Below are 22,437 nucleotides of genomic sequence, written 5' to 3' on the forward strand. Positions count from 1 at the left end.
TCAGATTTCCAATTCATAGGGGGTCCTATTTTCAAACTTTTCTCCGCAAGGGCTGGAAACTTGCTTTGGTTAAGAAAGGGACCCCTGGAATTCTCATGAAGTAACAGTTTTGGGGGATCACGTCCCCTGTGGGCTAGGTGCCCCTGGGTGTCTTTCATTACGCTAGGTTCTGGGGGGCATGCCCCGGGGGGTGTCAGACACCCAGTTTGGGGGGTGACCCCTACTTTTAGGGGCATGTCCCGCTGTGGCCCCGGTTTTGGGAGGGGGGGTGGTTATACCCAAAGACGGTCTGTGCAGCCTACGAAGCGGACCACAACTCCCACCAAACCCCGGGCCAGCTAAAGGACCCACGTGACTCGGTCCGACACCTGCACCAATCGAGTGCCGCAGGGCCTCCCGGTGTCCAATCAGGCGGAGGCTTGGGCGGGCCTTGCCGTTGCTAGGCTTAGACAAGGCCGGAAGGAGTTGCTGACCGGCCCGGGGCAACCGCCAGGCGTCCATGGCAGCGGCGGGTGGGGAGCCCGGGCCGCGGGCCGCCTCCCCCCTCTGCTGCTGCCCGTAGGGAGCGGGGGGTGGCCCTGGGGCCGCGCGGGAGGTAAGGGCCCCTGTCATGGCGTCTGCTGTAGGGGGCGCGGGTGTGCAAGGGGCGGGCAAGTGTGCGAGGGGGACGCGGGGCACGAGTGTGCAAGGGGCGGGCAAGTGTGCGAGGGGGACGCGGGGCACGAGTGTGCAAGGGGCGGGCAAGTGTGCCAGGGGGACGCGGGACACGAGTGTGCCAGGGGGGCGGGTAAGTGTGAGAGATGGGTAAGTGTGTGAGGGGGAGGCGGGGTGCGAGTGTGCAAGGGGGTGGGTAATTTTGAGAGATGGGTAAGTGTGCGAGGGGGACGTGGGGCACGAGTGTGCCAGGGGGCGGGTAAGTGTGTGAGGGGAGGTGGGGCACGGGTGTGTCAGGGGGGCGGGTAAGTGTGAGAGATGGGTAAGTGTGCGAGGGGGACGCGGGGCACGAGTGTGCCGGGGGCGGGTAAGTTTGCGAGGGGAGGTGGGGCACGGGTGTGCCAGGGGGGCGGGTAAGTGTGAGAGATGGGTAAGTGTGTGAGGGGGAGGCGGGGTGCAAGTGTGCCAGGGGGTGGGTAATTGTGAGAGATGGGTAAGTGTGCGAAGGGGAGGTGGGGCGTGGGTGTGCCAGGGCACGGATAAGTGTGAGATGGGTAAGTGTGCAAGGGGGCGGGGCGTGGGTGTGCCAGGGGGTGGGTAAGTGTGAGAGAGGGAGGTGGGGCGCGGTTGTGCAAGGGGGCAGGTAAGTATGAGAGATTGCTAAGTGTGCGAGGGGGAGGCAGGGCACAGGTGTGCAAGGGGGCGGGTAAGTGTGAGAGATGGCTAAGTGTGCGAGGGGGAGGCGGGGCACGGGTAAGTGTGAGACATGGCTAAGTGTGAGAGATCAATAAGTGCAAGAGGGAGGTGGGGCGTGAGTATGCAAAGGGGAGTGGCGATGGGGTGAATGTGGGTGTTGAATGTGCAAGACGTGGGGGAAGACTGGGGCAACACTTGGTGTGAGTGGGTGTGCACAAGCGGTGTGGTGGGGAGTGCCATGGGGGTAAGAGTTGGTGCAGTTCCTGCTGAGAGCATATGGGGGTGCCAGGGGAATGTGCATATGGAAAGGATGTGAGCGAGCAGGTCTGTGCGCTGCGGGCGTGAAGTCAGTCCCTCATTCTGCTTTTGGCAAGGAGATAGTGAAAATCTGTTTGTTTCTAGGCCAGCACTCTGCCTTGTTGTTTTTAATTTTCTCATATGTGGGAACAGCATACTCACTTCATGAGTGTGGTAGGTAGCTCATGGCTTCACAATATGCGTTTTTATGCTGATATATACTGTACACACAAGCACTTTAGTACATACACAAATTGGGATTCAGTTAACTGGAATAAGTCAGCACAGAGTCTGTCTTCTGCTGCTAAAGACACTGTGAGTGAGATGACTATAAACGCTAGTAAAGAAATAGGAATGGAAGCACCTTAAGTTTAAATTGTCCATTATTCAGATATTTTAGGTCACGTGTTTTCAGGAGAGAATGTGAAGTAGGATTTGTGATGCTGCTTTGATCCTGTAGTCTTGAAAATACTGCAGTCTGGGACCTGGTAGGATTAGTTGCTGGTTACGTGGCTCATTTTACGTAAGAGAGTTAAAAATATAGAGCTTTCTGAGGTCATTGGAAAGAGAAAAGACAAGGAGAGCTCCATGTTGGCAGCAGTGTGGGGCTAGTACTTAGAGCTGTCATTGTTAGCATATTGACAACATTGCTTCATACGCTGCCTGCTCTTGATAGTGATGATTGACTGGTACAAAGGCACGCAGGAAGCGAAAGACGCACTGAACATCACCAAGAAAAAGTGGACAGCGGTTTTCTGGGGCACTAATGGTTCTTTTATCTGGCTTTTATGTGGGGTAAAACTATGAAATAATTATCACAAATAAATGACTGTTTATGTTTAATATTGGGGATAGTCTTCTAATAACTTTATAATTGGAACACGTTATCATCATCATTGCAAATCGAAAGGGATATAGTCTCCTTGCAAATCAAGTGCCAGCTGGATCGAACTCGCCCTAGATCCTTATGGTGGTCTGGCTAGATATTCAGTTTATATCTATCTTTGGCAGTCTTACCATATCACTGAAGCTTTTGGTAACCATGGTAATTGCTGGCTGTGTAGCAGCATTCCTTGGTGCACGTGCTTCATAATACATTGGTCTTCCATTCTAGTAATGTGTCTGTACCAAGAAAGCCACTGAATCCGCACCTGATGAAGGCAGTAGCTGGGTTCAGCTTCTAATATCCTCATTTCTGACGCTGTCTTGCCACTTAATGTGGAGCAGCTCACAAAGACATGATAATTAAAACCCTCAGTCTGGTGTTCTTCAGCACCCACATCTCACTGCCATACAACAGAGCTGGTATAACCATGGTTCTATGGATCTGTAGCTTTGTGGCATTGTTGATGCCACAAGGTCCCCACAGAGGCTGCTGAAGGGCCTGAAACATGACAGCAGTTGCTGCTATACCAATGTCCACATCTTTTGAGCACCTTCCAGCACTGTCTGTGCTGCTTCCCAAGGATTTGACGGTTGCCACCTGCTTGATGTCCCATCTAGACAGATTAATACTAAACGGATGGTAATTTGGAGCTGGAAGTCACTTGATGGTGATGGCCAGGGATTAACCAGATGAATACGTACTGCTTCTTGCCCAACTAGATCAGCGATTCACCAATCTGAGCCAACAAGGCAGTATCATTGGCATGTCTGAAATCTCGAAACAGAAGAGTATTTAGCTCACTGTCATCGACAGCTGGCTCCTCAAGCTTAACCATAAAAAAATTGGTGCCGATATTGAATAACAATAGCGTCAGAACACAGCCTAGCCCAACCCTGTGGAAATAGGAAATCAGGTTGAGTATCTGCCACTGACTTGAACACAACTTTCTGTTCCTTTATAGCGCTCTTCTATCGTTGACATTATCTTCCCAGGGATTCCAAGTCATCTCATCAGATCCTGCAAACTTGCTGAATCAAAGGCCTGATGGAAGTCCATAAAAAGTGCTGAACGCAGCTTATTAAATTCATCCATCTTCTCAAAAAGCAGTCTCAAGGTAGGTATCTGGTTGACGGTGGAATGACCAGGTCTGAAGCCATACTGAGTATCCTGGCCTTTGCCATGAAGCACATTGTTGATTCAAGACATTAATATGGAAGTGAAGACTCTCTCTGGGGTTGACAAAAGTGTAATACCTCTGAGTTGCCACATATGGCCTTATCAACCTTTTTGAACAGAGTAAAAATGATGCCGCCTTCCAATTGTTATGTTATGTTAGTGCTCCAGAGGGTCTGGAAGAGTCTCTGCACCCTTAGTACAACAGTACTCTCACCTGTCTTCAGCGACATAGTGGTGATGTTACAAACTCCTGGTCCCTTCCCCGGCTTCAGCTTACAGACTGGAATCCGGATCTCTTCTTGGCTGAAAGGAGATGGCTCTACCGGAACTTCTTGGCCCTCTTCAGGCAGTGCATAATTGAGGAACATCACAACGTGGTCTTGCAGACTCTGGCTGATGCTGCTATCCTAGTTCTTTACTATACCACCTTCCACTGCAGACATTGCACAGTTGCATAGAGACTGCAGAGATTGTGCCTGGTGGCAGCCAGTCCAAAACTGGCTGCTTGAGCTGACCACCAGGATTCCTGATCTTTGTTACACAATGGCTGGATGCCGTTCCAAAGTTTAACCCATTCAGCCTCTGTTTTTGCTCATGACCGATGTGCCTTGTTTTCTTAGCTCCAGCTGCAGTGAGCATTTCCTCACCGATCAGTGCCTGATGTTTGAAGGGCTGTGGCCACAGCCCTGAGCTGGCAGTCGTCGTCCCTGGTGACTTGAAACGACTCCATTCCTTCAGTCTGTAATGTTTCAACAGCCTTGAGCAGCCCAGAACAAAAAGCTATCTGACACCTCAATTCTAAGAACAGCTTTTGGTTGAACTGGACTAATTTCAGCCCCATTAACAGGCTGTTGTAGAAGTTGGAGGTGCACATTTTTCAGCAGAAGCTGATGGTCATGTCAAGTTTAGCACCATCGTGAACTTGTATATCCATGACCATTGACTACCAATGATTTTTAACAAGGACATGATCAATAACAATTCTAGAGAAACCATCTGGCCTATACCAGGGCTGCTTGCGATTCTTTGTGTGTCAGAGGAGCAAGTCAGCAATCACCATATCATTGGCAGCTGCCCTGTCGATGCAGCTAAGTGCTGGTCTGTAGAACCCACTGTGCTTCCAGATCATGGCCCCTGTGACCATAAGAGTGCCTCAGTGCCTACTGGCAAACTCCAGTCAGGCCTGACAAAGGCACTACACCTAACACATAGCTGTCATGGCGTTTATCTATAAAGACTGTCATATAAGGTATCTAATGAAAATGTATAGTGTACTAGTCATTAATATTGTGCAGTGTGTGTAAGAACTCTACAGGAGGCATTATGGATACTTACCAATATTATACTTGAAGTCTGTAATCAAACAAAGAGAAAAACAGGTTTTCTTCCAGACAGGAGAGGATGTAGTTAGCCACATGTCTCTAATGGGGATTATATTCACACATTGAGGCAACAAAAAAAGTAAATTAACAGAAGGACAAGATCGACAGCTTGGCACCTACACCTCAAAGAGCAACCAGCAGGGCAAGGAACATTGTCTGGGGATACGCTTCACAGGATGCATTTCAAAGGTGTCCTGCCCTAAAAGAAGAGAGGGGGAAAAAAGACCCGAGCTTTATCGATGTACTGAGGAAACCCTTTGTATTGTTTAGGGGAATCATGAAAGTCTGGATTCTGGTATGTCAGAATTCCAGCAAGCACTACAGAAGAAGTTTTAGATGAGAGCCTGTTTTAGAAAAGATGAACTTGCTAGAGTTAAGTTCTAGTCTTGCAGAAACGTTTTCTTGTTTTTTCTTTTTTTCTTAAACAGATCTTTCTATTATCTTTGCTTAGTATCATCACTCGAATTTCTGTTCTTTAGTAATCAACTTATTCTTGGTTTTACTACATGTTCTCCTCAGTGTCATAATACTAAAGGTCTGGATCCTCAGTTCACCTAGCGGGCTGGTGTGCACACTGTCTCTTTGGAGACAGAGGATTTCGTAATTTCTGTGGGTGTCCAGTGGCAGCAGGATGCGGAAGAGGCACATTCTTCCAGGGAGTTTCTGCAACTAGGGTTCATCAAGTGTTACCTGCAAGGCAAATTAAAAGCTGGCAGTGCTTTGGAGGAGACTGGCTGGCTGGTTAACAGGCTGGGCTGACAGGGAGCTGTCACCCACTTTAGCTCTAGCAAGTCTCTTTCTTGGTAAGAGAGGGTAACGAGGTCACCCATAGTTCTGGGCTCCCCAAGAAAGCGTCAAAGCCCCACATGCATATCTGCTAATTAATATGTAATGAGTGAAATTCATTTATATCTAGCTAAGGAGATTGGTTGTGTTTTCACTACTAGGTGCAGTCAGTGTGTCCCCTTATGGACATGGCAGGACCCGCTATACGCATTGGGGATCAGCTCATCCTAGAAGAAGATTATGATGAAACGTACATACCCAGTGAGCAAGGTAACTGTCATCTGCCGGGCTTAGGAGTTGCTCTCAAATATTGCAGGAGAATGGCAATGCAGGCAGAATGAGTGATGTTCAGTGGGCTGGAGAGTTGAAAAGTTAGCTCGTGCATTAGTGGCAGTCCATCCTGCTGTAGGTAGTGCATCAGTAACAGCCAGTCTCTCAAAGAAATTCTGACCTGCCAGCAAATTCAGGCAGGAGGGGTTGGAAAGCAGATTTAGGATATGTCTATACTACCCACTGGATCAGTGGTAGTGTTCGCTGCATCGGGGATTGATTTATCGCGTCTCGCCTGGATGCGATAAATCATTCCCCTAGTCGACGACTCCCGTACTCCACCTCGGCAGGAGGAGTATGTGGAATCGACGGGGGAGCCATGCCAGTCAACTCGTCACTGTGAGGACGGCCAGATAAGTCGAACTAAGATGCTTCGACTTCAGCTACATGAATAGCATAGCTGAAGTTGCGTATCTTAGTTCGAATCCCCCTGCTAGTGTAGCCCAAGCCTTAGAGGGCAGGGCTGCCCGGGGGAGGAGAAGGGGGCAAGTGGGTCAATTTGCCCGGGGCCCCCACGAGAGTTTTTTGGGGCCCCTGAAGCAGGGTCCTTCATTCACTCCGGGGGCCCCGGAAAACTCTTGCAGGGCCTGGGCCCCTGGAACTTCTTCCGCTCTGGGTCTTCGGCGGCAATTCGGCAGCGTGGGGTCCTTCCACTCCGAGACCTGCCACCAAAGTGCTCGGAAGACCCGCGGCGGGGGGGTCCTTCTGCCCCGGGACCCGCCACCGCAGTGCCGGGCCTCCGGCAGCAATTTGGCTGCGGGGGCCCCCCGCTGCCAAAGACCCCAGCCCCCCTGAATCCTCTGGGTGGCCCTGTTAGAGGCTGACGCTCGTCCAGTCAGACTGGCCAGTGCACTCACTGAGAAGCGGTGCCGAGTTGGATCTTGGTTCCATTCCCTTGCAGCCATTGGGACTGTCACAGAGGAAACCAGGACCTGGGGCTGAGCAAGAGAGCCAAGCTCTTTTAGTATCAGAGGGGTAGCCGTGTTAGTCTGGATCTGTAAAAGCAGCAAAGAGTCCTGTGGCACCTTATAGACTAACAGACGTTTTGGAGCACGAGCTTTTGTGGGTGAATACCCACTTCCTCAGATGCATCTGACAACGTGGGTATTCACCCACGAAAGCTCGTGCTCCAAAACGTCTGTTAGTCTATAAGGTGCCACAGGACTCTTTGCTGCTTTTAAAGCTCTTTTAGGAAAATGAGGGAGGAGAGGGTGTCACCTAGTGGCTAGAGCAGGACACTGGGATTCAGGGCTCTTGGGACCTATTGTGCTCTTCCTTAGGCTGGTTTTCACTGGAGTAACTCCTTTGACTTCCAGACAGTTAATTCTGGCGTATGGTGATGACAGAGTAGAGTAAGGCTCCTGGTTTCCATTCCCATGGATATACCTCAGTTTGTGGCTGCCTCTGTCTCCCACTCCTGCAGAGTTTAGCCTTGCCTCGCCCATTGTAAGATGGTCCATGGCACATGGGATGTTTTCTATAGCTGTGCAGCCTAATTCTAGTGTCTTCAGTGAGGGGATTTCCCAGCACCGCTGGGTTGTACTGAGCACAGGTTTGCACAGTAATGCACAGCCTTGCTTGTCTGCCACCCTGTCTTCTACTGACTTTTGTTTCCTCTACTTCTGTTCTACTACAGAAATTCAGGAGTTTGCCAGGGAGATAGGGATTGACCCTGAGAACGAGCGGGAGTTGATGTGGCTGGCCAGAGAAGGCATTGTGGCTCCTTTACCTCCAGAGTGGAAACCATGGTGAGAACTTTAAATCAGCACTATTTCAGTAGATTGCCAACCTCTCCTTGCTAATCTCTCTCTTGGTGCTTGTCAAATAAATAGGGGAAAGTAGTCTAGTGGTTGGAGCAGGGGACTGGGTGTCAGGGCTCCTGGGTTTTATTCCTATCTCTGCAACAGAATCAGTTTGTGATCCTGGGTAAGTCACTTCCCCTCCGTACCTGTACACGCCTCTGTAAAATGGGGATAATACAATACTGTACTTCACTGGCGTGTGGTGATGCTGAAAGAATGGTGGCAATGCTGTTCTTGCTCTAGGGAGAGTGAAGAAGTAGTTTGGGAAATAACCGTGATGGAAGCAGGAATGTGCTGAGGGACAGCTGCTCCCTCATCCTGTGTATTTGGGGCTTTTCTGGGGCAGCACGCTCCGCTTCTGCTATGCACCAAAGGGTCTTTGGCCAGCATTTGTAAAGCCCTATATGCTCCTGAGATGGAAGGTTTTGTGGCGGCACAAAGCAGCATTGCTGCCAGCTGTGTGTGCTGATTCGGATGCACAGAGCTGATGCCCTGACTTTCTCCTGTCTTCGTGTTCTGTTTCCCCCCATCAGTCAAGATATCACTGGCGACATCTATTACTTTAACTTTTCTAATGGCCAGTCCACATGGGACCACCCTTGTGATGAACATTATAGAGAACTTGTGATCCAGGAGCGGGAGAAGCTTTCAGCTCATGGCAGCATTAAAAAGAAAGACAAGAAGAAGAAAAAAGACAAGAAGGAGAAGAAAGAGAAGAAGGAGAGAGAACCAATGAAACATGCTGCGGTGAGTACACCTGAGGTGCTTGTTAGGGAGGGCCAGAAGAGCCAGCCTGAGCATAAGTGACCAGCTGCGAGTGGGTGGTGGCTGCTGCTTATTGTGGTATTAGAGGTTAGGCAGAATGAATGACGGGCATGAAGTGGCTGTGGGGGGCTGTGCAGAGGAGCACACGGAGGCAGGCCTGGCATCCCTTTTCAATTATTGTTCTTCAACTTCATTTTTTAACAACTGGGCCAAATCCCTTAGTAACCCGAGGCCAGAAGAGAAATTGGCTTGTTCAGGGAAGCAGCTACTGCCAGTTTCACCCTCAAGGTCACTAAACTCAGCACTTGGTTTTCTGTGATGCTCCCAATGACTTTATGGTCTGAGGGGCCGTGAGGTGGAAGGAAGACAAGGCTCAGTGGATGCTCCCTCCCTCCAGTCTTCCTCTTAGAAAAAGGAGCTGGGACTGTGGAGTTGTCGTGGTACCAGAGGGGCCCTGTGGTGGCATGAGCAGTTCAGAGCCCCGTTCCTAAATCAGGTCAAGGCTACTGCAGTGCCCAAAGTGTCTCTTGTTTTATTTGTGCTGGCCAAGGTTTTCTAGCATATTGTTCTTCCCAATTGACTGGGCCAAGGTATCAAGCTGCTCAGGTGACTTTGAGTTAGAGTGGGTCAGTGGCACACCCAGAATGTCTCTAGGATCCTCCTCTGTTTCCTAATGCTTTGCCATACCCACTTTTGATCACAGGCCCTTGCAGAACATGGGCTCAGAGCCCTGAACTCATGCCATTCCTCTTACTTCCTGCCTTTCAAGGGTGGAGTGATTGCTGTGCTTAGAGAGTGAGTGGGTTGTAGAATTTTTGGAGCAGTTTTTCTCGTTGGAAGGAACAGACAATGTTATTTATGAAGTAACTGTGCACCTGTTGCTGTGGTATCTAGGCACCAGACACAGCCTTAAAAGCAATAGATTCATCTGTTTTGCTGTTGGTTGGCAACAAGAGTAGTCATCCCAACAGCAAACCATTCCTCCCTTTTCAAATAGAGAGAGCTTTCCCAGTTCAACCAATAATTGAGTAAATGTCAGGCTGATAAGATGTGCCTTGCACCAGACCTTGAAGGCCAACAAACTCTTGGGGTTAGAATCTTCCAGGGAGGGACCTTCCGTGGAAAAGACCCAAACCTTCAATTTCAGGGACTTCTGTTAGTGTTTCTTATTTCAAATGTTCCAAGTACATCCTGTTCCATTTCGTGCTGTAGATGAGTGTATGTATCATATGTTGTGTGTTTTAGTTATCTGCAAATATTTATTTACTTAGGAAATGCAGCCAGAGCCAGGGATTCTTCCTTCAACATCCTTTTATCGAATGTCCTCTCCCATCCTGTCCTCTGAGTGTGCAAGTCCTGATCTAGATCAGCATAGCCAGATGAAAATCGAGGGGTTTCTTAAGAAAGGTAAAGGAAAGCCCTCTGAGAGACCACCAGAGACAAGTGACTCAAACAAACAGTTTGCAGGGCCTTCCCCAAATAAACTGCAGCCACTTCTCACAGCGAAGTCCTGCAGAACTCACCAGATCTTAGCTGATGTGGAGAAAATTTTAGGAAGGATGCCATCTTTTAGCAGATCGGATGTAGACCACCAGCAGGGCCAAGACAGGTCCCCAAAAATTGGAGACAAGCCTTGTCTTGGTTTTTCTGACTCGGAGTCTGAAGGTTTAGATGTTGTTAGGACAAAGCCCATTTCCTACGTGGCAAAGAAATCGTGTTCACAAGACCTTGAGAATGGGAGAAGTGTCCTTGATTCCTGCGAGGTCCTGGAGGACAAAGGTATGCTCTTTGATGAGGAAAAGCTATCTGACAACCGGAAGCAAGAGGAAATGACAGGAGGGAGTGTCTGTCAGCCTGATGATGGCTTATCAGTCAGAGAAAGATCAACAGGGCCTGGTGGTGATAAGGAAAGAGTCCCAGGTTTCTCACAAGCTGATGAAAATGAAGCTTTCTTGACCCCCAGTGCCCCTGACCATACTTTTTACAGCAGGAAATGTGAAATGATTCTCTTTGATGCCAGTCCCCTGGAAGACCTGAGTTTGATGGAGGAGGGTGATGTTCCCTGTCCCCAACGAGAGCTGAGGACACACAGCAGAGCAGTTGAGAGCAGAAGGAAGAGAAAACTTCAGGATCAGGCACTGAGTCAAGCCACCAAACTTTGCAAGAGCAGCGAGGTTGTCGGCAAGCGTAAGAGAGAGAGCTCAAAGCAGGCAGAGTTTGTTGAATCTGAAGGAGCAGGCCTACAAGCAGCCCCGCAAAAAGACCTGTTAGACAACCACCTGGCAGTTCCTGAAGTGACTGCAGATACATTACCCTACACCAGAGGGTTAGAAGTTTATGCTCACGCAGAAGCTGATATTTCTGCGTCAGAGCCTGTTTCTTTTTCTGCTGCACAGCACAAAGACAAGGAGAAGGCAAACGGTTTGGGGCCTGAACCTGACAGCAGTGTTACAAGCAATTCAGCTGACCATTTTGCATCACAAATTTTGGGAGAGGTTGATAACTTCTCCTGGGATCTCCAGAGCTCTCGTGAGTCTGACAGACCAACAGATCTGCTTGCTGCTGCAGCTAAAGGGTCTCTACCCACTCACCCTTTCACAGGAACTCTCCAAACTCCGCCACGAAGCTCAGCCAATGGAAAGTCGCAGAGTGACTGTAACTCTGAGGATGAGAAGTTCTATCAGCATGTGCAGGAAAACAATCAAGTACCTAGTCAGGAACATAGTTGTGTCAGTTTTAACATGAAACTGAATAGGTCACGTGATGCCCCTGAGAAGAACAATGAGGGCAGACAAGAAGAAACAGGAGAAGGAGAGCAAAAGACAGAGCCAGTTCCTAGAGGGCTAGAGGCAGATGTGTTCACAGAGGGTTTACAGGTTTCTCCTGGTTGGCTTTATCAGACAGCTGAGTGCCAGGAAAGCAGCAGGCTCTGTCAGCAGGTGGAAGGAGAATTGACCCAGAGCGGAAAAGTGATTGAGGATTACTGCAAACTGAAGCTTTGTGAAGGAGCAGGCAGTAATGAGGTAGGCCGTTTAGACTTAAAAATCCCTCTGCAACAGCTCTGCTGTTCCATTATAAATTAATCTGAGGAGTTGAGAGTGGGCATTTTCTCTCTGCTGAGCTAAGTTTCAGGAGAAAGGGAAATTATCTTCCTAGTGGTGGTCACATGAGCTGATGTGGCAGGTATATTTGGGGGTTTATTAAAGCTTTGAGGTGCAGGATGAAAAATACCCTCCTGCTGACCTTCCTGGCATGGTAAGCACTATATAACTTCCATCTTGCATGAATTCTACAATAATACAATATTATTTCTGTCTTCTGAACTATCAAACAGGTCACACAGAACAGTACGTGGGTTGGGATTATTACATTTAATTACAAAGTCATTTCTAGGAACATCTCCCTTGTTTGTTTTTCCACTTGCCTTGAGGCTTCAGCTGAGATCAGGGCTCATTGTGCTAGCCACTGTCCACACACACAGCCAGTCCCTGCCCTGAAGAGTGAACAGTCTCAATAGACAAGATAAACCAATGGTGGAAGAAAGAAAGAGTCTTCATTTTACAGACAGGAAGCTGAGGCAACAAGAAATTAAGTGATTTGGCAAAGGTTATTTAGGGGGTATGAGTGAGCCAGGAATTAAGTTCAATGCCTTAACCACCCTTTCTGGTAAACTCATAAAAACAAAAGTTTCATGAATTTGTTTTCTCATGGAAGTTGAGCATTAGCACAACCACCCCCAACCCCCGCCTTTTGCAGGTAGGTGCTGCACAAACTTCTTTGAGCAAACCTCAGTCCTGACCTAAACGCCACTGCTGTTGTCTTATGACACATCTTGACAAACTCAAACCAGGTAAATTCATGGGAGAGCAGCAAAGGTGGGATAGACTGGTGCCATCTCTGAAAGCAGTCTTCTCCCTCTTTCCCCTTCGGCCCCACTCTTGGGAAACCAAGAGTCCAAAGTACCCATTAAAAGTGATGCTTCCCTGCAAAGCTGACAGTGAACCCAGGGACATGGGAGTACACAGCAGATGGCAAGCAATGCTCTCTGACTGTGTTTTGCTTTGAATATCATGGGCCAAACTCTCCGCCCTTCATATCTTGATAAAACAATTCAGTCCAAAGTATTCTTGTTTCTTTTCAGAGCTCCACCTCTCCATTATTAGGACAATTTTCCTGGGCTGCAATTGCCCCGTTAATTAAAAACAAAAACCCAGGTAGTATTTACTGTTGGATGACAAGCGCTCAAGCTGTTTTGCTCTGGCCTGCACTGCATGTGCTTGAAGCTTGCTCTTCCTCCCGAAGAGGCAGCACAGTTGAGCATCCCCCACTCTATAAGAGAGCCTAGTTTTGGGCCATGGTGCTTTCCTCCACTGCACACAGCGGGAGGTGCCTTGTCGGTGTGAAGTGTGTCCTGGGCTGGCTTGTTCTTTGTTTCATAAGTAATTGCTTCGGTTTAATAAGGCGTTGACAAACCGTGTGTTCCAAAGAAATAATGTAAAAGGTCATTGTGTGTAATGTTAATGAAGTGCTTTGCTCCCGTATTTCTGGTATCCAGCTGTGACTCCACTGAATTGCTAGCTTCGATTTCCAGTTACCAGCGTGTGGTAGCACCCCCTTAGCTGATAATAACTATGACTATAAATATCAGATAAACTGCAGATTATCCTGAAAGTTTTAATTAGCTGAATGGAAGTGAGTTTTTCTTGCTGAAGGACAACTAACACCCCCAGCTTCAAACACACAGTTAATAGCCATTGGTAGAAAATCACTAGTTAAGCCCAGAATGTGTAATTTACACTATAACCATTGATTTGGCAACGACTTGGTGGAGGAGAGAGCGGTGTGCATTTATCTTCCTTCCTCGTCCCCCAGCGTGCTAGTGAATTAACTGTGTTTTCAGTCTGTAATTTTGTGTAAACACAGTGTACAGGAGACTGATCTCCCGATGCACACATGTTCTGCTGACACACACGTGTTCTGTTGAAGAAATGCTACAGAGTGGTGCTGGGAAACCATAGGCGTATTTGTAGCATGCATTGGTTTCAAGTTTACCTTGGGCAGCGTATTGCAAGGTATGTCTTGCTGGATAAAAAATTCCACTATGTAAAATAGAGCTTTGAGATGCTCTGTGGTGGTAACTCAGGTCTTTGGTTGGGTGCCCGTTTGTATCATTGCTATATGAGAGGATTATTTTCAAGCTAGCCTATAGTTTCTCAGCCCACCTTTACAAGTGCAATGAAACTTCAGCTCTTCTGATCAGGTCAGTTTTGTATGGCATTTTCTCCAGCTTGTCCTGTTTGATTTCAGCCCTTTATGGGACTTGCATTTGTTTAGAGATTCATAGATTCCAAGGCCAGAAGGGACCACTGTGATCATCTAGTCTGACCTCCTCTATAGCGCAGGCCACAGGACTTCCCTGAATTAATTCCTATTCAAGCTAGTGCAGGCCTTTCAGAAAATCATCTAGTTTTGCTTTAAAAGTTCCCAATGACAGAGAATCCACTACAGCCTTTGTAAGCTGTTCCAGTGGTAATTACCCTCCCTGTTAAAACTGTGTGTCTGATTCCAGTCTGAACTTGTCTAGCTTGAACTTCCAGCCCTTGGATCTTGTTCTAGGTTTGCTGCTAGGCTAACGAGTGCATTATCAAATATTTGTTCCTCCCGCAGGTGCTTACAGACTGTAATCACCCCTTAACCTTCTTTTTATTAAGCTGAAGAGATCGAGCTCCTTGAATTTCTCATGCTAAAACGTTTTCTTGTCCTTTAATAGTTTCCATGGCTCTTCTGTAACCCCTCTAACTGGGATGGAGGAATTATTCTCAGGGTTTTTGCTGTGCTGTAGATGGGACAAGCCTCAGCAGAAATTAAGAGCCCCTTGGTGAAGTTCTGCCACAGAGCTGCCTGCCACAATTTTACTTCTCAGCCACAGTTGTTGCTGTAGTCCCACCTGCTTATTGGGCAGGAGACTTGCCATCCCAGTGAGACTGTCATGCCTTATTCTGCTTAGAATAACAACAAGACAATGATGAGAACCCCCCGCCCCCAGCCTCCCATGAGTAATTGGAGGGTGAAGCTGCAGTTAGCCCAGGTCCTACACAATCAGTAAGTTGGGCTGCCAAACTGTCATCACTTCACATGGGCATCCCTACTCCCCCTCTTCCTGGCCAACAGCTCGAAACTCAACAGTGAGGTAATGCTGCCGTGGGAGGAGCCAGCGCAGGGAAGGGTTGTTTCAAGTAACAGCAGGAGTATCTTAACCCTTTTAGTTCATTCTTATTTGAAAAGTCACATATTGACATCTGGCCAGTAATTCATGATAAATGTCACTCTTTTTCTTGGCTGCGGAAACTGAATTTGTCAGCCATGGTTTCTACTTCAGTTATTCAACAGAGTGGTACGAGAGCGGAAATGCTGTCTGGCCTGATGTTATTAGAATAGTACAGAGGTTCTGACCACATTCCTAGGCATTCATATAATGTTCTTTGTGAATGTGCATCTATTACATTTGTGTATGCCAATATGGGTGTATTATATTTTATCTTCTCCCTGATGTTTTGGTGTTTCTGTGAATTTTGTGAGTCAGACAAACTTCTGACTGTTGTAAACTAAATAACTCTGTGTTCATGTGGGTCGTTAGATGGGCTATATGCACACGTGAATCCACCTGTTATTTCTCACACATCTGAGTGTTGAGGTCTCGTTAGCAGCTTTTGAGCAGAGGTGGTTTAAGTGGTAGCAGGCAATGTTCATATAGGAGTGGCTCATTATTTTTGTATCTACTTGCAGACTGTAAATGGTGCCTGCTCTGCTTCTCTTGATCCGTCTCACTTGTGGTCAGATACTTACCTTGTTCTTGCATGTCCTAGTCTCCAGGTTCCCTGCTAGCACCTGTCCAAGTTCCTCCGGGGAGTCTTGCTCCTTTACGTGGTGTTGTGGATGGTCCAGCCAGTGCCTTCCGTGGCTCGCTAAGCACCAATGTGGAGATCTCCGGGGTACCCAGTCCGCTGCTCAGAGAAGGAACTCTGGTAACTCTCCCTCTTCACTGAAAGTTCAGTTTGGGATGTGTTTGTTGCAATTCACCATGTTTTCAGGAATCTCCGCAGACACATGCGTCTGGTGAAGTGGGTGTTCACCTACGAAAGCTCATGCTCCAACACGTCTGTTAGTCTATAAGGTGCCACAGGACTCTGCTGCTTTTTACAGGTCCAGACTAACACAGCTACCGCTCTGATACTAGACACTAGAATGGTGTTTCAAAGGCAGTATCCCTGTTCCTCGTACATGGTTTTTATCCCGTCTTTGTCTGTGAAGCCATGCTTAGAAATGTCAAATCCGTTTCCTGTCTCTGCATTCCGCCACAAATGTTTGTATGGAACCTAGTCCAAAGTGGCAGTGATCCTGGGCCTGATGCTCTCCAGCCCCCTGCACTCAGAATGACACTGCTGGAGCATAAGAGTTGCTCCTCTCTTCCCCACCTTCTAGCTATGGAAGCTCAACGTTGGTGCCCATCATTCTAGTATTTGAGCCCCGGTGTGTTAATTCTGTCAGGGAGGATGGAGCACTCATTCACTGTGATACTAGGACATCACAGGTGCCGTCACACTAGCAGCTGAGCAGCAGTTCCCATCTGAGGCTGTTGGGTCTCCGCCATAAGGGGAAACATTCACTTTGTAAAATGGCAGCTGGCCCCTCATTGGTCACCACAGAGAGGGCAAAGACTAAATGGGCTGCAGAGACTGAAATTCCCTTTGTTTCCCGAGAAGAGGTCCCTCCAGCAGAAAGCAGAGACACAGGGCTCCTTTACAAGCCCAGTTACTGTGTGGTGGACCAGGGTGTGAATCTACAGTGTGCCAGCTTGCTGTGCAAGACCGTCCCGTGTGGACACGGCTACAGCGCACACAAATCCCGGGGAGCGACTGTCAGTGCATTGTAGCAGTGTCCATCAGGGATGTTACTGAGTGGCAAGCTGGTAGGCTGTAGATGCACGTGCTGGCTTGTCTCTCAATAACTTGCCATGTAGAGAAGCCCACGTTAGTTGGGGTGGGAGTGAAGCTTTCGTTGCCATCGGTTGTGTACCTGTTCGGTGGGTATAGAGATCTTGCATCCCCAGAGCTGTCAATCTTACACCTTCTGCCAGCACCACATTCATCTTAAAACAGAAAAGAGGGAGGGGGAAGTCTGTTGCAAATCCAACTTGATGAATTTTTATTTTCTTGGGTGGGGAGCTTTTGCATATGTGGCTCTTTGCAGTGAGAGCACCTTTGATATAATGGAAACTTTTGCCTAAAGCAGAGCTCACCACCTTGGTAGTCAAGATATATTTGCAATGACTCTCTGCAAAATAAGAGTGTTTCAGACAGTCAGGTTAGCCTGCAAAGTCCTTGATATTCTGTTTGCTATGCTGACTGTGGGCTACTAAGCTGGTGAGAGAGTCCCTCTACTAGGGATGGAATTGGGCTGCCATGCTTTGATATGCCTGTGTCCTCTTTCCTCTTTGGCTTGGTCTTATCTAACTATCCCTCATCCCCCTTTTTTGACTTTGCAGCCTCTACAGACCCTTAAATCCACCGGCTGCACTAAGAGCTTGCTGGGATCCATGCATGAGGAAAAAGCCTCCTTAAATCTCCTAGCTCTAGATGAAGAGGAAGAAGAAGAGAGTGAGAATCAGGTAGCAAGAGAGCTGAGACACCTATTAGATTCCTATGAGTGCCTTGGTTTTTTTTTGTTTTTGTTTGTATTTTTTGTAGGCTGTGCATAGATCCCCTAAGGGAATCCAGGGAATAGACCCTGATAGTCCTTGCCTCTTGAGGGTTTTCAGCCTAGAATATCCTGTGGTTCAAATGCTTCTGGGTTTGACTTATGCTAAGTTTCTTATCTTTTTTCCCCAAGGTATTTAACCCTGTTCTTGCTCTGATTTGATCTGTTAGGTTTTTGCAGAGGATGAGTGCTACTGTCTGTAGGGGTCTTGGCCATGGATGTGTCAGCTAGGGAAGTTTCCCTTCCAAGTGCCTATCTGGGCCCTCTTCTACTCCTAGATTTGTAGAGGGTTTCAGTGTTTGTTGTGGACACGTCCACAATCTCCGTGGGCCTAATCCTGCCCCTTTGACCTCACTGGCAACTTTGCCATTAAATTCAGTGGGTACAAGATCCTAGGCGTCGTGGACTGGACTGAGATCTGTATGAGCACACTCATTTGTGAGCTCATTGTGCTATTGCGAAATGGCAGTTCAGGATAGTAATACAGAAGAACCCTGCAAACCCAGCAGAGAAATCCCTTACCCAGGTGGCCGCCTGTGGCCATCCCTTGATTTGTAGAGAACAATCCAGGAAGCGATATGCTGCTAAGGAGTTTTTCTGAAATGAATCAGATGGTGGCATCATGTTGCTTTAACACACTGTCTTGCAGTTCCCCTGCCCTGTTTCCACCAATTACTAAATCCTAGAATGTCCTCAAGCATGGCCTGAAATACGGCCAGTTGCAAAGATACAAACTCATCTGCAGTTGTTTTCCTTTTTTGAATGTATAGAGTCTCCGTGGGACAGCGAGACTGCTCAAAAATCTGCACATGGATATTAGCGCCCTAGGAGGTGGCTTCGAGTATGAGGTAAGAGAGAGGGTGTCCTTGGAATCGTCACGAGCATTCAGGAAAGAAATATGTCACTTGAGATAGTAATGAGTGGCTGGATATTCCCAGGTGCACTGGGGGAATTTGGGGCTGAGTTGCTCTGCTGTTTGTTATTGTTCATATCATTTGCAGGATGGTGACTGTGTTTGAAACTGGGCTTGTAAGGGAGGTCCTAGGATTGCGTTTTTAAAATAAGGCGGCTGAAAGTTTGCATAAAAATAACTTTGTAGCATTGTAAAATGTTTCGGTAGAACTCGCTGTTATTCAGGCTGCGTATCAGTTTAACATGTGAGCCCTTTGTTTTCTCATGATCATTTTCTAAAAAAAAACATTTTTGGAGATGAAATTTTCCTTGGTTGGTCTCTGTCCAAAGGTGAGTCTTTTTTTTTAAGTTTAAACAAAATCCAGTCAGACTTTTTTTGAGTTCTCTGCTTCTAGGGTAGGTAGATAATTTTTACTGTGGTTTTTAAACAGGAATTTTACCACAGTCTCTTTGTCATGTAGGTAAATGTAAAAAATGGCTGAGCTTTGAAACTTGGCATGTAAATAGTGCTGACTGATGTGTTTTTTTTGTAAGACTGAGTGAGTGAAAAAGACATACTGTGCATGCCCAGAAGAGGTTTTTTGAGTATGTGTCTGCTGAGGTATTTAGAAGAGCATAATGGTCTTTGACCCCCTCTGGAGCACTGCAGTCCATGTTTTCCCTGCCTGGCCTGATGAGGGGTTTGTAAGATCCTGGGTTTACTTCTCTCAAGTTAATTGGAGTGGGGGGTGCTATTTATCTGAGAGAATTAGTAAATATCAGTTGAGGTACACATGGTAGAATCTTCTAAAAGCTCTCAGTGCTTTAACAGGAGAAACAGGAGAAGATGGCAGACTGTGCCATTTTATGGGTCAAAGGTTTTTGCTGTATTCTGTAAATTCTGAGTTTTCTTTTGGAAAAATGTCTGATCTTCTTCTGTTGGTATAAATAGATTGTAACTCACCTGAAATCAGTGGAGTTGCACCTGTATAAACTGACCATCTCTATGCTAGGTTTTTCTTCCAAAAATGTCCCACTATTGCTTATAATGGTGCAGTTGCGCCACAGTTACCAATGTGGGGAGTTCATGTGCAGAGCGAACTCCTCCATTTGCTGATATTCTTAACGCAGCATTGTTTAGATCTCATCATTATACCCAGGCATTTCGCTCCATGTTAATGGAGCTTCAGGTGTGCACGGTTAAAACTAAGTCAAGGAAGGGTCCCACAGCAATGATAGCTCTGCCCAGTATATTTCATGATGTACATTTATGGCATAAATGGATCCTAACCTACTCATTTCACCAGAAAAACTGGAATAGAAATACTACCTACGTGCAGTATGGCATAGTTGTTATGCAGTTAAGAGACTTGTGCTTTCCAAGGCACAAATGGAAAATGCAGTGCCTGCCCCAGGAAGCTTAAGACAGCCATGGATAATATGAGATACCCCAAGAGCATGTGGGGCTGGAAGTCAGAATGGTTGTGGTTTTGTTCTTTGGTTTTATTTTGAACTTTACCTCTTTGTCCTTTTATAATGTCAGGATCAGGTCGGGCATTGACTGTCCTGGATTAGTGTCTTCAGTAGAAGAGGATCTTTAGGAGGGATTGGAATGAGGAAAGCAGCAAAACTTAGTGACCATCTGGATGTGAAGGGAGGAGGGGAGGCTAGAGGCCAGGATGACCCCAGGGTCGCAGGCCTGAGGGACAGGGGAGTGGTTGGGAAAAGGTGAGGGTTTTCAAGGGAAAAACAGAGCTTGGTTTTGGCCACGGTCGGGTCCAACTGAACTCCCGGGGGCACAGTTGCGTAGGCAGTGGAACTCATGCAGGTGTACATGGTCACCCCAGAGGTATCGTATAGTGGGAGAAGATCTGAGGGCCAAGGACAGAACCATCTAGCCCCTTCTTGAGAGTTCAGGTTTCTGCGGGCGTGGCAGTATGTGCATTGGGCAGGATTTAATTTCATCTTTGCCTTTTCCAGTGGCTGAATAGAAGTAACATTCGCAAGTAAAATAACTAAATATGGAAATACGGAAACTATATTTCAGCGAGGTCCTCAGGTTTTTTTCCTCTTCAGCTTCATCATTCCTTTTGGCGAGTGTGTTATGGTTCTACTGTTATGTGGAAACTGAAAGGAATATTGGCACGTGGCCACTTGCTTTAGTATAAGCATAGAACCTTGGTCTCCGCTCCCTTTTCTGGTGCATTGTTGATAAATTCTTGCCCTCAAATGTTGAGCATTGATGATGATGATTTAAAAACATGTATGGCCTTGAACATCTGTTTTTATTTTTCTTGGGGCTGGGTTGCTGCTTGTCTGTACATAATTAACAGGACGTGGGGTTTGTGTGTTGAAAGCAGTTTGTAGTGATTGAGCCATGCTGTTCCTGTGGGCATTAATCCCTTCTCACTGCTTTAAAAATTCTGCTCCAGCATCTGAGAGGCAAATTAATTGATTTTAAAATGCTATGCAGTATTTTCGTTAGCCTTTTTCATGGCACATGAAAAGTAAGCTTTCGAATGCTTGCTGCTCTGGGCATAGTGTGCAAGGCAGCTTGTGTTAAATTGGATGTGAATAGGAAAGACCCAAGCTGTCTTCATCTCCAGAACAACAAAAAGTCTGTTGGGGCCCAGTTCGTCACTGAGATGTTAATGTGGCTAGGAACAAAGACAGCGCTTAGCATTCCACTGCCATGGCAGGGCTTTGGGATCTGTTATGAAATGGCAGTTGCCCCCCGACAGCCAGACTGCCTCTTAAGAACTAGTAACCTAGATGGATGTTACCTTGAGGCCTGATGGGTTATAATGTCCCACTGGAAATTACCATTCACATTTAATGCCATAAGATGGCAGTAGGAGAACACTCACGTTAGCCAGCTCTCTCTGCATCCCAAGCCCTTCTCTATCTTTATTACAAAATCAAAAGGAAGCAAAGGTCCATAAAACAGGCCCCACGAAGGAGTGTGTGAGAAGTGACGGGATGAAGTGATAAGCCAGCTTGCCTACAGAGCTGGTAAAAATCCAGTCAGTGGATCCAAGACTGAGAATCCATATTTGGAGACACTGTGATCGTTTTAGTGATGTGCAGTGATGCTTGCTGGAAAAGGAGACTGCAAAGAATTAAGTGGACTGGTCCAAAGGGTAGGAGAACTGGAAATAATTCATAGAAATCCCAGGGTGTTTTAAGGGGTGGAGCTGGAAGCTGAGTAACTAAATCTGGGGAAGGGGAGTGGGAAATCAAGGCAGTCAGATGTTGAAGAACTTGATTTTGCTTTTCTTACATTTGTGATCACGGAAACTCTCTTTTCTGGGGGTTGGGAGGTAAGGAGGGTGAAGATGATGGGGTTTGAATTGTCATTGTTAAATATTCTCTGAACCAATCTTTGAGGGATTTCTGGGGTAATTGCAGCAAAGATTGTATTAACATGACTGGGAATACAAGAGTACTTCAAGCTATAATGGGAGCGGCCTGAAGGCTTTTGTCAGTGGGTGACTGGAGAGAGAAAATTGTGCATGACATAGTAGCAAATCATTCTGTACCTCCAGCAGTTCAGGGAGCTTTGGTGCTCTGCATTCCAAAAAGGTCTGTCTGCAGGTAAACATTTGGAGTCACATGGCTTATCTATATGATGGAACATTAAAATGCCACGATTTTTTTAGGAGATGGAAATATGTGAAAGGCGAGCAGTTTCCATAAATAAATGCAGCACAGTAGTGTGCTAGTTTGCATTAATGCAGAGACATGTGTGCAGGAGGGAGTGTTATGTGTTCCAAGGAAGTCATGCGCCATCCATAAATAATCGGCACAGTGTTGACTACCTTAAGGGTAAGAATAGATAAACTTTTCATTGCATTATTCTCTCCATTGTAGTGAGGAGCATGGTTAGCAACTTCTGTAACCACTAGCCTTCTCTTCGGGCCAGTGGAACAAGCCCCTGATGTAGCAAGATCTTGGTAGAGCAGTGAATTAATTGAGCTGACCAGCAGTTTGAAAAGCAGAAGCAGTAAAACATGCA

General features: G+C 47.0%; 1 protein-coding gene across 13 annotated transcripts in view; it reads left to right on the plus strand.

Annotated features, from left to right (window-relative positions):
- Positions 1–453: 453 nt before the first annotated feature.
- The window catches only part of CEP164 (centrosomal protein 164), a 96,505-nt gene continuing 74,521 nt past the window's right edge, over positions 454–22,437 (plus strand). For 11 of the 13 annotated variants that reach the window (XM_050921858.1, XM_050921861.1, XM_050921865.1 and 8 more), the window contains exons 1-9: positions 454–595; positions 3,526–3,647; positions 6,039–6,147; positions 7,844–7,955; positions 8,543–8,756; positions 10,046–11,797; positions 15,641–15,799; positions 17,320–17,442; positions 18,302–18,379. In XM_050921858.1, coding sequence (XP_050777815.1) covers positions 6,060–6,147; positions 7,844–7,955; positions 8,543–8,756; positions 10,046–11,797; positions 15,641–15,799; positions 17,320–17,442; positions 18,302–18,379 — 2,526 coding nt within the window. In that variant the 5' untranslated portion in view covers positions 454–595; positions 3,526–3,647; positions 6,039–6,059. The remainder of the gene's footprint in view (positions 596–3,525; positions 3,648–6,038; positions 6,148–7,843; positions 7,956–8,542; positions 8,757–10,045; positions 11,798–15,640; positions 15,800–17,319; positions 17,443–18,301; positions 18,380–22,437) is intronic. The other 2 variants (XM_050921869.1, XM_050921871.1) reach the window with 1 other exon arrangement.

This window comes from Gopherus flavomarginatus, chromosome 13 (genome assembly GCF_025201925.1).
Source record: "Gopherus flavomarginatus isolate rGopFla2 chromosome 13, rGopFla2.mat.asm, whole genome shotgun sequence".
NCBI classification, from domain to species: domain Eukaryota; kingdom Metazoa; phylum Chordata; order Testudines; family Testudinidae; genus Gopherus; species Gopherus flavomarginatus.